This window comes from Triticum dicoccoides, chromosome 7A (assembly GCF_002162155.2).
Source record: "Triticum dicoccoides isolate Atlit2015 ecotype Zavitan chromosome 7A, WEW_v2.0, whole genome shotgun sequence".
In the NCBI taxonomy this organism is placed as follows: Eukaryota; Viridiplantae; Streptophyta; class Magnoliopsida; order Poales; family Poaceae; genus Triticum; species Triticum dicoccoides.
The window spans coordinates 734,231,318-734,246,633 of NC_041392.1; the positions used below are offsets into that span (position 1 = coordinate 734,231,318).

At 45.2% G+C, this 15,316-nt stretch overlaps 2 protein-coding genes and 1 long non-coding RNA gene across 3 annotated transcripts in view; 2 read left to right on the top strand and 1 right to left on the bottom strand.

Moving 5' to 3' along the window:
- The window catches only part of LOC119334543, a 7,863-nt gene extending 6,549 nt beyond the window's left edge, over positions 1 to 1,314 (top strand). Inside the window, exon 3 of the long non-coding RNA XR_005161400.1 lies at positions 1,239 to 1,314. This is a non-coding gene — a long non-coding RNA (uncharacterized LOC119334543). The remainder of the gene's footprint in view (positions 1 to 1,238) is intronic.
- A 3,546-nt stretch (positions 1,315 to 4,860) lies between these two features.
- LOC119331429 (transport and Golgi organization 2 homolog) lies at positions 4,861 to 7,223 on the top strand. Its single transcript, XM_037604583.1, has 5 exons — positions 4,861 to 5,065; positions 5,324 to 5,513; positions 5,969 to 6,175; positions 6,502 to 6,696; positions 6,871 to 7,223. The coding sequence occupies exons 1-5, from the start codon at positions 4,878 to 4,880 to the stop codon at positions 7,009 to 7,011; spliced, it is 921 nt and encodes a 306-aa protein (XP_037460480.1). The 5' UTR covers positions 4,861 to 4,877; the 3' UTR covers positions 7,012 to 7,223.
- A 326-nt stretch (positions 7,224 to 7,549) lies between these two features.
- On the bottom strand, positions 7,550 to 9,459 carry LOC119331430 (probable tRNA-splicing endonuclease subunit Sen2). The gene is made up of 2 exons (XM_037604584.1): positions 9,144 to 9,459; positions 7,550 to 8,548 (listed from the first exon to the last, which is right to left on the bottom strand). The coding sequence occupies exon 2, from the start codon at positions 8,543 to 8,545 to the stop codon at positions 7,673 to 7,675; it is 873 nt and encodes a 290-aa protein (XP_037460481.1). The 5' UTR covers positions 8,546 to 8,548; positions 9,144 to 9,459; the 3' UTR covers positions 7,550 to 7,672.
- Positions 9,460 to 15,316: the final 5,857 nt, after the last annotated feature.

Genomic DNA, 15,316 nt, shown 5'->3' on the forward strand with positions numbered 1-15,316 from the left:
TGAGATGCGTGTCGCCTCTTTGAACATGCCACAACACCACCTCGCATGTATGAGGGTCCGGTACGATGCTCCGGTGGCATTGCTACCCCCCAAGGCCCCCGTCCCGCCTAACCGTGGAGCGGTTGACCATGAGATCTAGCCTTTTGACTTCCCACGGACGGGCTTTGACCAGTGGACCTCTGTACCCGGTTGTGTCAGGTCGCCCGTAGGGACACCCGGGAGCAACATCCGGGCCAAACCCACAGCTACATCCACCGTGTAGACCCGACGCGTCCGTTTCCCCCCTCCAGGTGCCGGCGCCGTCCATGAGGGGGGCACACCGCGGACGTGAGGGGGGTCACACTCTGGAGACGGGTGTCGGGCATTTGCAACCGCCACAAAACTTTTGTCGGCATAGCTGTTTTCGATTTTAATAAAATATAATGATCTATATTCAAAAGAACATGACCGCACATTATTAACGTGCTCGAAAAAATACAAACTATATATATATATATTCATAATATATGAAAAAAATACAAACTACATATATATTCATATGTATGTTTATATTTAACATGCTACATGTTAGTTTATATAATAATACATAAAAAAGCTTAAAAAAATACATATGAAAAAAAGTCTACCTATGCCGACGGCTATGCCGTCGGCATAGAGACGGCCAGGTTTTAGGCGGCGGGCGGCGTGCCGCGGATCGCTGACGTGGCTGGTATGCCGACGGCAGCCGTCGGCTTAGCTCGTGGACAGTGCGCCGCGGATCGGTGACGTGGCATGACGATATATGCCGACGGCCGCCCGTCCAGGCCGTCGGCATAGATTTGACGACGTTAGCCGCTGGTCACGGGCGGGGTCGCCGGGCCCACGGGTATGCCGACGGCCTGGGTATGCCGACGGTTGCTGTCGCCATGTTCGCAGCTGGGCCGACGACATATGTATGCCGACGGGTGCCGTCGGCTTAGCTCGTGGTAGCCCGACGGCCAAGATACGCCGACGGCCAAGACGTGGCTGTCGGCATAGCGCAAAGTAGGCCGACGGCAGCCGTCGGCATTGATTTGGCCGTCGGGGTAGGGCCAGTTTCCAGTAGTGGATGGCCTATCGACTCCTATTTCTGGAGATGCGTCGATGTAATAAGCATTACCTCTTTTTTGAGCAGCGACTCAAAATATATGTTCGTGTACATATGCCTAACAGCATTTGGTTTTACATATTGATTGATGCCTCTCATTTGAAATTGGCAGGATCCTGAAGAGCAAATCGGCGTCGTAGACATGCAGTACGTTGTCCATCGTGCAGTTCCCACGCTCCAAGGCGAGGTATTATTTGTCCAGTTTTTCTCAGCAGTTTAATTCCATGTCTTGGTTCTCAATGCTCACCATTACAAGCCCTTCTTCTTTTCAGGGCGATAAAGAAAAACCAGGAGGCCGTTTTGAGGTATGTATATAATTTTGTGACTCCATAAAATATATTAACAGCCAACACTAGTCATAATCATAGTCATAACATACATATGAGTGTGATAATGAAGAAGGTAATTGTTATTTTTAGTAATGTCATGTGAGTAGCATGAGCTTGTGTTTGAATGTCTCTTCATCTTTTATATTATTGATGACTAAAACTATGCTAGATTGCTAGTTGTTTCGGTTTATACCATCAAAATAAATTGTGAGTGGCCCTTTTGATAGGTAAGAGCTCGTCAATTTGAGGAGCTGGAGGCCTTTAACTCTAGGTTCGCCAATGCCGACAAGGAAGTTGCCAACAGATCGTCTTCAACACTGAATTAGTTTAGATAACTAAATACAAGAGGATAAACCATAGTTTTTTATTACCCAAAATTTCGAAGTATGTAATTACTATTTTCGTCGCATCACTACCTTCTCTTTGTCTCTTATCTTGGCATGTTTCCATGTGAAATTTAGTTATTCAGATGCATCCTTGTTTTCTTTTTCTAAAAAAAGGGATGAAACTTTGGGAGTTCACTATTCTAGTAACATCTGTTCCGAAAGTGATGCTTCCATGCACACACAAAAACATGAACAAAAAACGTGTGCTTTCGTAAGAGTCATTAAGATGTCAAGGAGAGCCTCAAAGAGAGCATCAGATTCCAATTTTTTTTCTATGGAAAAAGTCTAAGAAAGGAGAAATAAGCCGTGACTTTGGGACAACCCATTTTACAGCTCAAAAGGGCCGACAGACCGAGGGGAATGAAAGAAAACAAATGGAACCTGAGTTTAAACCGGCCTGGCCAATTCTACAGAGCTACATCCCCTGGACACCACCACTGTAGTCAAAGCCCATTTCGTTGGTCAATTATGGGCCAAATAGGCTAATGTTAACTGGGCCCAGCATGGCCTTTTCAACATTTTCAACACTCAGGAGCATTTTAAAAAAGGAATATATACTAAATTTACAGGGAAAAAATCAGGAACACTGTAATCTATTTATTTCCAAACAGGAAATATATTGCAGCTTTAATTATACTTGCTCCATGTTCAGCTACAACTCACTGTAAGTCTCTCATAAACGCAACTTTGACCTTTGAGCTCAAGATTCTAGTGATTCCTCTACCGTAACAAATAGTAATTTTAACCACCAGAGTACCACACAATCAATCATAAAATAGTAATAACAAGAATCTCAAGCTGAAAATACAAGTAGTCAAACCTGGGTACAAAAGCACATGCACAAGTAACAAGATGACAAGAAGCAGCAAAATCATCACTGGCTCTGCTTGCAGGAAGAGCAGGGCAGCGGTCTCACCAACTCATCATTATATAGTAAAAACAAGAATCTCAAGCTGGTAAAAAAGTAGTCAAACCTGGGTACAAAAACAGAAGCATAAGTAACAAGATGACAAGCAGCAGCAAAATCATGGTGTTTCTGGTTGCAGGAATAGCAGAGGTCTCACCAACTTTTTCCTCCATCCCCACCTTTGTTTCCATGGAATTGATTTGCACGGCGTTCATCATAGCCGCCCATATGCGTACGCCCGCACGTTAGAGCAGCGAGCATTATTGTTATGGTGGCAATAACTAAGGGCGCATGAGAGTTGGCAAGAAATGTAGCAGTTAGCAATTGGCAGCCAAGGGGCAGTAGTGCCATTCATATGCATAATGGCAAAGGCATGGTGACAGAGTAATTGGGCAGCCGACATTGTAGGTTGAGTGAGGCCCCAGCCTATGGGGGCACCTTGTGTGGTTATCCTTCTAATTTTGCTGACCCATAATAAATGTTCCTTTTTTGTTCAAGCAATTGCATGTCAAAAATGAGCAGATGCATGCCAACATTATTGTAGCATGGGTAGCACTGACAACTACCAAGTGTGCACCGAAAATGGGGCCAGACTACCTCCTAGGCTCTTGCGGTCTGTTACACGCTGATGATTCCATGAGCAACCACCACTGCATAAGAAGGCTCTGAAAGTGCCTCCCCACCAAACAGGATGAAGTTGTCTGCTTAGAATGAATTAGTGAGAATCAACAACTTTACCTGATTCGACCGTCCTTACTAAATGCTGGGTATCATCCTCCTAACACCAACAAAAATACACATTAGTCGTACTACAGAGCTAAATGAAGGTAAGCATTCAAATATCTTTTTTTTTAGGAAACGCAGCCAAATATCTCGTTACTACTTGTGAAATATCTCGTTACTACTTGTGGTAAAACTGGGAGGGTGCAGATAAGGAGTGAAGTTCAGTGCATAATAGTGGCCAACAATCTTCCGAGACTTTGTTTGGTATGATATCCAACTCATGTCAGCTCTAGAAGGCAGTGATGTAATGGATAATTAAGAGTATGATGACCTGAATGTTATCATAAGGAGATATAAACCATGTACCTATACCGTGACCAGAAAGTTACTGGTTTTCCTTCCCCTTTCAACAGTAGAAAATTAGACAACTTGTCAAACCAGTGGACATAACATATGACCCTTCCCCTCTGCAAATCCTAAACCACAGCGTATGTGCTATCTTGGTATTCTGGGTGCTACGAATCAGCAATTTTTTACCCTTTTTAATTACTCCACTTGACATGTCTATCTCATGACATGATAAGCATGACCAAGGCAAAGATGAAAAGTATGTTGCTGCACAGGAAAACAAAATTGACTTGCCTGGAAGCAGATAGGGCAGATGATGTATACCTGAAAGGCGTGTTGTTTTCCTGGAGTGACACGTGTGGAACCATCAAAGCCAACTACCCACAGGATACAGGTAGGCGGGTTTCAATACGCAACGGCGCAGACTCATAGAGTATGCTTGGAAAGACCAGGCCGTTGTTTACCACTTGTGTATATCCGATTCCAATCCAGTACAGGAGAGTGATCCAGTCAAGATCCCACTTCCATGAAGATATGGATCAGCAAGATCATTGTCCAGAATCTAGAGAATTGTTTTGGCAGATCTGCCTGCTAATCACTCATTGTATGAATCTACCCTAATAGCGATTCACGTGCCTTTTGGTTTCTGTCCCCAGAAATAATAGAACAGCAACCTACAGGAAAAGAGCATCAAAGTTACATCTCCAAGCAAGCACTAAAAGTAATAGAGTTGGCGTTAATCGTGGTAGATGCTGTCCCCATTCTGAGCCAAGAGGATGGGCCAAACTGGGAGTTATCCTGAAAGAAAATACTAAATATTTCCCCACTTATCACACAAGTCAAGGGTACCTGTAGGGAAGAAGTTAGTGGTAAGTAGGGGACCCTCAGGACCTGAGACGGCAGGTAATGGCCTGGTAAGTGAAACAGGCTGGAACTCTCTGACAGAAGAATAACAGACTACAGAGCACCTGGTTGCACGCAATAATGTAAGACACTCTGTGGGCTCTGCTCCTCTTCTCTCTCCCCTTCAGCCTTCTTCTTCCTATAAATACAAAGGCATGTACGGGGAGAAGTATCAGGTAAACACACAACCATACACAAGGCGCACGGTTGCAAAACAAGGGAGTTATTTAGAAGCAAGGAGTAAGGAACCACCTGAAGCCATGTGTATCGCTGCATGGATTTGGCAGGCTCACCCTCAGCACCAGCTCCTGCTGCTGCTCAACAGAGATGAGTTCCATAGCAGGTACAGGATTTTATTTGGTTTCATTCATCCTCGCGGTACTCCGATCTGAATCTCTGAATTGTAAGCTTTTGTTTTCGAGTTTAGCTCTTCTCACTCCTGAATTATATGTTCGAAGTCATATGTCATGCCAACATTCCAGTCCTAATATCACTGCTCACTTTCTTCACTAGGCCACATCGCAAATTATCTTAGAGAAGCCTATTCCCATTGCAGAATAACAATGATGTATGTTCAACTGCTGTTCTCCATGTATTGCAGGCCTACAAAGGCAGTAGGATGGTGGGGGGAGGGCTCAATGAAGATTCTTGGTGGCAGGGATGTACTTGGTGGAGGAACATGGATGGGGAGCACCAAAGATGGCAGACTTGCCTTCCTGACCAATGTGCTCGAGCCTGATGTGATGCCTGGCGCACGCACTAGGGGAGACCTGCCCCTCAGGTTCCTGCAGGTAAATCAAAACTCAAGTTGGTGGTTGTCAATGTAGGAGATATGCACATGACAAGAAAGATATGTTTCATTTGTACAAACAAAGTTGGTGTTTTGTACTATGCTTTCCTGTCAGAATCTTTTTTATGTGCTGAAAGTCGCTATCTGTCTAGTGTTTATTCCATTCTTCTGAGTACTGATGGTGATTGGTACAGAGATTGCTTACATCAAGACAAAGACATAAAATCCCATTTTTAGAAACGAAAACTTTACCTTTTAAAATATTTTTAGTTGCTGCTATTACAATGGTTAAACTGCTGCCGTCCTTCAAACAAATAAGCATTCATAGGATAATTCATGAATTCATGGTTTTACAGTTTAAAACATGCATATGATGTGCGCTAAGGGTGAGCACAATCAGCATCGAAATATCTTGCTCCAAACATAAGCATGAACCTCAGAATCTGTATTGTGCAGGGCAACAAGAGCCCACTGGAGGTTGCAACTGAAGTCGCAAAAGAAGCTGATGAGTACAATGGCTTCAACCTTATACTAGCTGATCTAACCAGGAATGTCATGGTTTATGTGTCAAACCGGCCAAAGGGGCAGCCTGCGACGATTCAGCTCGTCTCACCAGGACTCCATGTGTTGTCCAATGCAAGGCTAGACAGCCCTTGGCAGAAGGTAACAGAACTACTCCATGTCCAATAGCTAGAATGTCCAATGAGGTGTCCTTTGTTGATTTTACTTGTACTGCACTAAGAATCCTAAAGGAGACTTTTGAGCCGGAAAAGATGTGAGAAAGCAACATGAAAGCCTTTCAAGTACTTCCCTAGTTATAGAGGGCAGTGCATTTAACTCAATTAATAGCACTGCATGTACGAGCAGCAAGACAGGAGTAGATAGCACATGATTGCAAGCCACTCTGTCTTAGGGACCATTCAGTATACTATAATGTGCCAATGAACACAGTGCAGACAATTTTTCATTATTGCATATATTGCTTGTAGGCAATTCGCCTTGGTAAAAACTTCAGGGAGTTTATAAGGAAGCATGGTGATGATGAAGTTGAAGCGAAGGATATAGCTGATAGACTAATGACTGACACCACGAGGGCTGATAAAGATAGGCTGCCAAACACCGGTTGTGATCCCAACTGGGAGCACGGTCTGAGCTCCATCTTCATCGAGGTGCAAACTGACGAAGTGAGCATAAAATCTTTGACTCAATTGCACTTTACAAGTACATTCAGAGTTGAATTATCTTTAAAATTATGCCTATTAACCACTAAAATAACACGTAGATGTTCTAGTACAGAACCCTATATCGATACTGCAATGCTATATTTACATTTTTTCACATGTTTCTGTTTTGCAAAGGGGCTCTATGGGACAAGGAGCACAGCAGTTCTTTCAGTGAACTATGATGGAGAAGCTAGCTTATATGAGAAGTACCTCGAGAGTGGCATATGGAAGAACCACACAGTGCATTACCAGATAGAATTGCCAATGCGCACCTAAAGGCAGGAGCCTCAAATAGGAAGAAAGAATGAATAGCTACCATTGTGCATGCTGTTATTTCCACAGTTGCGCTTTAAGATCACATAATGATCTCTAATTATGGCAATTAAATTATTTACTGTATGCGGATCTATCAATTCAGAGACAGATCAAGTCAAATTGTTGAATATATATACATAATAATAATATGATATAATATGTGTATTTACAGACTTCATGTTGCCACCTCTGTCTATGATCATACATGCTTTACAGACATTGTACCTTCAGTTCTTCAATACAGTAGATATCGACTCTGATGTTTACTAAATGTATACTTAAGGCCTGAATGTGTTCAAGTACTAAACACTGAAAGTATATAAGGAAAAAATGTCTGCAAATATTTGAAGAAAATGTATCTAGCGTATCTCTTTTCTTCAATAGGCTGGTGCGCTGGTCATTCAGAGGTTTCTAGTCCTGCAGTCCTTGAAAAGGCACAGAAAATGCCACTCCAGAGCATACCATAATATGATGTGTGCACTCTGCAGATACAGTTGTATGGATATATGTATGGACCATTTCCAGAAATCTTTCCAAAATGCACATGAGTACTGGCACAGGATTGCCATAAGATGAGAAGTTACACATCACCAATAGGAGTACAGAGAAATATTTAGCTTTATTATAGGAATCTCAGCGTGTATACAAGTAAGCTAGAAAGAACTGTGAAGCCTAGTATTACGCCCAAATAGTTGAAGGCTACAGTTTCTCTTGCATGATATTGTTCTTCCTTCTCTGCTTCTTCTCTGCACAGTTCACTTCGCTGCTCACGGCACTGCTGCGCTATCCACCTAGTAATTGTTCTCTCATGAACAACCAGTTGTTCTAAACAATCTGGGGAGCTCAATCCACAATTACTGCTGGAGATGGTTAGAACCAGCAGTGCCTTGGCCACACTGCCAGAAGCTCGGAGTGCACACAGTAGATCAGACCACACATTCAGGCGGCCACACCTACCGCCGAACTCCGCTCCTTCTGGAACAACAACCACAGCAAACTCTGAGTGGATGAGTGCTGGGTGATGACGGTAAGCTACAAAATCTGCGCCATACTGCAAACCTGACCGCACCACCCAGTTCTTCGATCTGAGATGCGAGTATGCCTTGTACATCTCGGGAAATGACTCCGATGCGGAGCATAAGTGATCCCACAGCTCCCCTTCGCTCAACAGCTTCTTGCTCTCTGACACTGAGATGCACTTCAAACCATGGTAAAGATAGAAGACCTCCTCAGCCCCCAGCTGGAACCACTGTTTCTCTGCTTCGGCATTATCCAGCGCCCGGCCAAAGGCCGCACGGTTAAGAAGTGCAGCTTGCTGCAGATTCACACCGAGGGTCGCATCCCTGCCCCGACAAGATAAAGTTGCCACAAGTTTCGAGCCTTTCAGCGAGGACTGGAGCTCAGCAACAATGCTTGACATGGGGTGAGCTGCTGCCAGAGCTGCAAAGTCCTTGCCGTCTTTGCCCTTCTTCCATCTTGGACCCGCCATGTCCATAAGCTGAGAAACAGAAACAATACAGTGTCAGCTATAGTAGCCAAGTAAAGACAGATGAAGCAGAAGCACGTCGATTGTTAACTTGTACTCTATCCGGTTTACGAGAACTCAAATTTCTTGCCATTGTTTTGGCCTCATGGTTCGTGCTCCATAAGCGGCGGCCGGCTCTCAGGGGATGGATTCCCGTGCAGGGCTATAACATTGCAGTGGGCAGTATAGCTCAACTTGCAATGAGTAAAATATATCTGGACATACTGAATTACTGATGATGTAACCGGGTCTGAAAAATGAGCTTTGTTTGACATCTGAACTTTCATTTTTAGGTTGCTGGGAGGGCGAAATCAGCCGGTGATTATCGGATTATTGGCATTGACACTGATGGCAATGAGTTTGATGTTGCTATGATTATAGTTCCTGTGGTTCTCTTCACTGAACATTCCAACTTCCAAGCCTACAAACTAGTAGTATGTTGTATTTTTTTCCCCCGTTTAAGCCGCATGATCCCTTTTGTTCAAATGCTGAAAGAAAGCAACCCACATTGGTGTTCATGGGACTAGGTAAGGAGACAGCAGGAAAGAAAGGAAAGTGAGGAACAGACCCAGCAAGAAACGTCGTCGACGTCGCGGGGGCCGAGCCTGGGAGGGCGCCCGAGCAAGGGCCGTCGAGGTCGAGGTCGCGGCCGCCGCGCCTTCGTCGTCGGGGGCGTGGTCGAGCGGGTGGCGGCGAGCAGACTTGCAGGCTAGGCGACAAGCCGCGCGGGGGCGAGCAGAAGATTGGGCGGGCCGTGCGGGGCGAGCAGCGGAGGCGAGCGGGGACGCGGTCGGGAGGACAGGCGGAGGTCGATGGGAAGCAGCGGCGGCGGGGGGTGGCGGCGGCGGCCGGTTCGGGAGGCGGGAGAAGAGGAAGGAGAGATGCGTGCGTGGTGATAGGGTTAGAAGAAAAGGGTATATTTGTCTTTTTAAGGGAGAAAGGGAGTAATTCAGAAATAACTGAGAGCTGAGTGCCATGTTGGCACTTTGTTTTATTTATTTATTAAAAGTGGTATTTTGGCATGAGAAAGAGTGACTCGCGCATATCCGCAGATGACTCGCGCATATCCGTCATCTCCATGGCCATCCGATTTGATTTAATCATACGACATGTAGCGCTACGCAGATGGGTCAACAAGTTTGCAACATTGGGCATGTTGCAAATACAAGTTTGTACCACAAACTATGTTACAACACATACGAAGGCCAACAAGTAGCCAGCCCGTTCATTTTTTTCATTGAAATATTTTCTCCAACATCTTCCTTGTTGCAAAAATACTTTCGCAACATCATCTTTGTTGCAGAAAGATAAAAGATGAAAAAAGATTTTTGTAACACAACCTTTGTTGCAAATATATTTCTGTAACATGACCTTTGTTGCAAAAGTAACGCTAAAGAAAATAACATGTCATGCTAAAAAACTCTTTATATGGTTTTGCAATCAGGACCGTAGTTGCAGAGTGAACATCGCAACAGCCAGCTTATTGCAATTCACGACGCACACGGTGGCTATTTTTGCGTCAATCTGATGACCATGAAGGCGGCCGATATTTTTGTTTTATCTGTCGACGAACGCGTACCGTCACCCTAGGGGTATTTTCACAAACAATATAGGAATGAGTATACCAGACTGTTGCAGGTTTGACGAAGGAAATAGAACACACGTGTACTATATCGTGTAGCGATTTAGCCCCTTCGCAGCGGAGAGTGACTCTTAGAGCATCTCCAATACAAGATGCAAATTTAGAGATGTACAAATTTACATCTCCAAAAAAAACTTTTTACATCTCTAAAAAAGAGGCAATTCCAACAGATGATGTATATTGGAGATGTAAGAGGGCAACTCCAATAGATGATGCAAAATGAAGATGTAGAAACTATTGGGCGGCGGCCGAATTAGGGCGGTGGCAGCACAACGTGATTCAGGGCGGCAGCGTCGCGGTGGCGGCGGCGGTGCGTGGGGGCCGCGGAGGAGCGTCAGAGGGCCAACAGGGGTGGTGAATTGGTGCGAACTTTTTCTGTTTTCTACTACGTCTCCCAACAGCCACACCTAGCAACAAATCAGGGGCCACATGAGCTGCAACCGGCGTTTGGCGGAGCTGCAACCGTCTATTTGGTCGAGCTACATCCAGTGGTGCCGACTGCAACTGTGGATCACAGGAGCTGCATACAACGACGAGGAGGGCCGCACTCAGCTGTGCCCCTCGTCAGCGGAGTTGCAACCGTGCACGTCGAAGCTGCAACCAACGTTTAGGGGAGCTAGAAGGTTGGATGTGAGATGTGATTATGCTGCTGAAACCGGAGGTAAATTTTGATGGAACCAGGTAAATTTTTGCTTCAAACATGTTTTTACCTGAGATTCCTACTTGCTCAGTTTTGGTTTTGTTGGAACCAGAATTTGTTTTTGCTGGGACCGTGGTAAATTTTTGCTTCACACAATTTACCTGAATTTCCAGCGCTCTGGTTGTTTTGTTGGAACCGGAGTTATTTTTTGATGGGACCATTTTTTGATTTTGCTTCAACTGTATTTTTGGGTTGAGTTTTTGTTTCCGTTGAAACTAGGTGTTGCAGGTTGACGATGGTGGCAAGCCGGTGATGACGACACCGTGCACTGATGGGTTGTGTGATTTGATGGACCGACTTTTTGTTCAGAGTTGCATCTGGCAAGACGTGGTGCTAGAATAACGACGAGATGAGGAGGGCACACGACGATTGCTACTTCAAGCTACGGAGAGAAGTAGGGAGCTGCGATCGACGATGATGGCGGTGGCCATGGAGGGGCTGTCGGAGAGGTGGGACTCCCGCGGCTGCGCGGGCTGGGGAAGCGATGCAATGGGTTTCAACGATTTGGGCCGCATCCTCCCTTTTTTTCTCTTGTGGGTGTTCGGATGCGAGATGTGTGGGACAAAACGCTTCTAATCTGATGGTTGGCAGTGAGTGAAGCGGACACACAGGATGTGACTGGGCGAAATTTCCAGCCGGTGCGCGGCGCCTATCAATGGCCTATATATATTCATCAATCAATGAAAAATGAAATCTACAAATTTTCACAAGCACGTTTATCTTTTTATTTTTTGAGAAAACGGTTCATCTGTTATGTATACCGATCTCACTTTTTTTCTTGAGAAATCATACCGATCTCATCACTTTAGCAAAGGCTCACAAAACGTGACCCGACCCAGCTCGTTTTTTTTTTCCGTTTCACTCACGCACGCAGAGGAGAAAAGGCTTTAAGCCTTTAACCAGTAGCCCACTCGGCCACGCCCGCACCCTGATTATTTTTATTGAATTGTAGGCAGCGGAGAAGAGAAGCGTTGCCCACCCGCTGTTCACGCAGACGATTAGTCCCACCTCGCTAAACGAGCATCAACCGGACCAGCTTATAAACCCAGCGCTCGAGGCAGTTGTCGCCCAGCGTGGTGGCGCGCGCCTGTCACTCCAGCTACGGAGGGCAAAGAGTTGGTGTGTGGAGTTGGTGGGCTCGAGCCCGTGGCAAAGGTAGTCCTGCTGGAAAGAAGTACAGCAGGGGTTGGTTGCTGATGCGCGCGCTTGTGGGGCGCGTGCTCGCTACTGGATCTTGTGGAGCCTGCGTCACAACGCAGGCCAGATCCCACCTCCTTTCTGAAAGGAGGGAATGGCCCGTCGGTGAGACGTCACTGACGTGGTGTGGAGTTTGGCCCAAGAAGTCGCCCTATGGGCCGTCGGGCATGTGCGCTGTGGGAAATGTTCCCAGCCGAGGCCCAGATGTGTGCTTGGGTTTCCATAGAGAGATGGCCACTGGGCCTGCTTTCATGGTCCACGGGTTCGCTCACTTCAACCCCATACACCAACTCTTTTTTGGTTTGCAAAAAATAATTCAATATCATGTTACGAAATTGATATTTATTTTTGAAAATTTTATCTACAGAAATTTCTGCAAAATAAGACTTTGAAAGAAGCACTTTCATCTTACATATCCACTCTTTTGCATAAGAAAACTAAAATCTTCCATACCCTATTTTGAAATTTATTTTTATTTTTTTTCCTACATAGTACCCCCTCTGTTCCATAACATAATGCAGTTTCAATTCCATCTTATATTTTAAGTTTTGCAAAAAAATGCACCGGAAAGTGATTTTGCCATCCGCCATGACAACAGTGAATCTTTTTCCTACACAGTACTTCCTCTCTTAACATAATGTACATTCAATTCCATCTTATATATTCATTCTTTTGCAAAAACAAATATATTCCATACCATGTTCTAAAAAGTTATTTTGCCTTCCGCCATCACATCGGGCAGCAGCATGTCGACGAAGCTGACAGAGCGGGCCAATAGGGACTTCGGGGATGTGCGTGTGTGCATGGAAGTAGCCGGCGCGTAGATGTCATTGGTAGCGGCTTGGGTGATAAGTGAGCCACCAGCGTCTGCTTCAGATACTTGAAGAAGAGGGTGTTTCCCTCGTGGTGGATTGGGCCATGCCTGGTGATACGGTAGCGCTCGGTGGCATCGAGGAAGGTGAGTATCGTGGAACTACGACTTGATGATGAGATGGCGAACATCGGAGATTCACGGTGGGTGTCGATGGCGTCCCGGATGAAACATGACAGTGTCGACAATTGGTGGCACTGATGGCAGCATTGGAGACCCCATGCCGAAGGAAAAATTGATCACACAACATGAAAAAACCATGCTTTCCGTACATGTGCCTTTGAGGAAACAAGCAAGATTTCACGCTTGAAAGAAATAGACTGAGGTGGTCCTTCAGTCCTTTTACAAAAGATTTTGGTCTATGTTGGGGGATGATCTGATCGAGGAGGTTCTATAGGTTGTGAATACTTGTACTATACTGCCTGGATGGAATGAGATTGCAATTGTAATGATCCCAAAGGATAGTTCTCCGGAGAAGGTAACTCAATTTAGAATGATCAGCTTGTGTAATATGGTGTACAAAGTTATATAAAAAATAATAGAGGCCCGCATGAAGCTAATCCTATCAGAGATTACTAGCCCAACTCAGAGTGCTTTTGTTCCTGGAAGACTGATTACTGATAATGTCTTGTGGCAAAAGAGTGCTTCCATACTATAAAGAAGAAAAAGGCGGGTAAAGAGGGTCCATGTGCGATCAAATTGGACATGCATAAAACATATGATTGAGTGGATTGGGTTTTCTTGGAAGGAATTTTACTGAAATTGGGTTTCAAGGAGAACTGGGTGAATCTAATTATGCAGTGTGTTTCCACAGTGGAGTACCGTGTCCAATTAAATACTGAAGAAACATCGAGTTTTAAACCTACGAGAGGACTGAGGCAGGGGGATCCTCTCTTGCCCTACTTTTTTTGTTGTGCACTGAGGGTCCGACATCCCTTTTAGCGAATGCAGAGGAGATTGATAACATGTCTGGAGTTAAGGTCAACAGAGATGCCGCAGCAATTTCTAATCTTCTGTTTTGAAAGGATCGAGATGGACCTAGAGGGGGGGAGTGAATAGGTACAATTACAAATTTTAATTGTTACTTAGCAATTTTTAGCCAATAATGCAGAATATGAAAGTGAGCCTAACAATTGCAAGTATGATGCTAAGAGCTAAGCAAGGTAAACAAGTAACACAAGTATGTGAGTAAGCAAGCACAATATTATATAAGTAAATGCTAAGAGACAAGTAACCACAAGTAGGAAGTTAGGGTTAGGGATAACTGCAACTTCGAGAGACGAGGATGTATGCTGATGTTCACTTCCTTGGAGGGAAGCTACGTCACTGTTAGAGAGGTGGATGTTACCACGAATGCACACCAACGCCACAAAGGCTCACCCTATTCTCCCTTTGAGACAACACCACGAAGGCGTTTCTCAACCACTAGTGGTAGACCTTGGGGTGGTCTCCAAACCCTCACAAACTTTCGGGGGGTAATCACAATGGTCGATTCCTCTCCGAATGACTCCTACCGCCTAGGAGTCTCCAACCTCCAAGAGTAATAAGAACGATGGGGAAAGGCTCAAGACTCGCTCAAATCACGTACTCCTTTGGTGCAAGGATGGGAAAGGAGTGGATCTATCACTTGAGTGGACACCTTCTCTCAAATGCTCTCAAATCCCTTGGGGATCTAAGATTTGGTGTAGGAGCGAGTGAGAGAGAGAGAGAGTGAAAAGTGTTCTTGAGGATGTTCTAAGTGAATGGTCAAACCTCTTGATACGTCTCGGTCGTATCTAATTTTTTAAACTCTTTTGCCCTTGTTTTGGACTCTAACTTGCATGATTTGAATGGAACTAGCCTGGACTGACGCTGTTTTCATCAGAATTGCCATGGTGTTATTTTTGTGCAGAATAAAAAGTTCTCGGAATGACCTGAAACTTCACGAAGATCAGTTTTGGAATTAATACAAAGTATTGGCGAAATAATCAAGTGAAGGGGGCCCACACCCTGGCCACAAGGGTGGGGGCGCGACCACCCCCTGGGCGCGCCACCCGACCTTGTGGGCCCCCTGGACCTCCACCGACCTCAACTCCAACTCCATATATTCTCTTTCAGGGAGAAAAAAAATCAGAGAGAAGGATTCATCACGTTTTACGATACGGAGCCGCCGCCAAGCCCTGTTCTTCCTTGGGAGGGCAGATCTGGAGTTCGTTCGGGGCTCCAGAAAGGGTAATCCATCGCCATCGTCATCATCAACCATCCTCCATCACCAATTTCATGATGCTCACCGCCGTGCGTGAGTAATTCCATCGTAGGCTTGCTGGACCGTGATGGGTTAGATGAGATTTA

Excerpts from the sequence above, each read along its gene's own strand:
- LOC119331429 (XM_037604583.1), top strand. The coding sequence starts at position 4,878 with ATGTACGGGGAGAAGTATCAGGTAAACACACAACCATACACAAGGCGC. Across the intron at positions 5,514-5,968 it reads TGCCCCTCAGGTTCCTGCAG|GGCAACAAGAGCCCACTGGA; the intron begins GTAAATCAAAAC and ends TGTATTGTGCAG. Across the intron at positions 6,697-6,870 it reads TCGAGGTGCAAACTGACGAA|GGGCTCTATGGGACAAGGAG; the intron begins GTGAGCATAAAA and ends TGTTTTGCAAAG.
- LOC119331430 (XM_037604584.1), bottom strand. The coding sequence starts at position 8,545 with ATGGACATGGCGGGTCCAAGATGGAAGAAGGGCAAAGACGGCAAGGAC.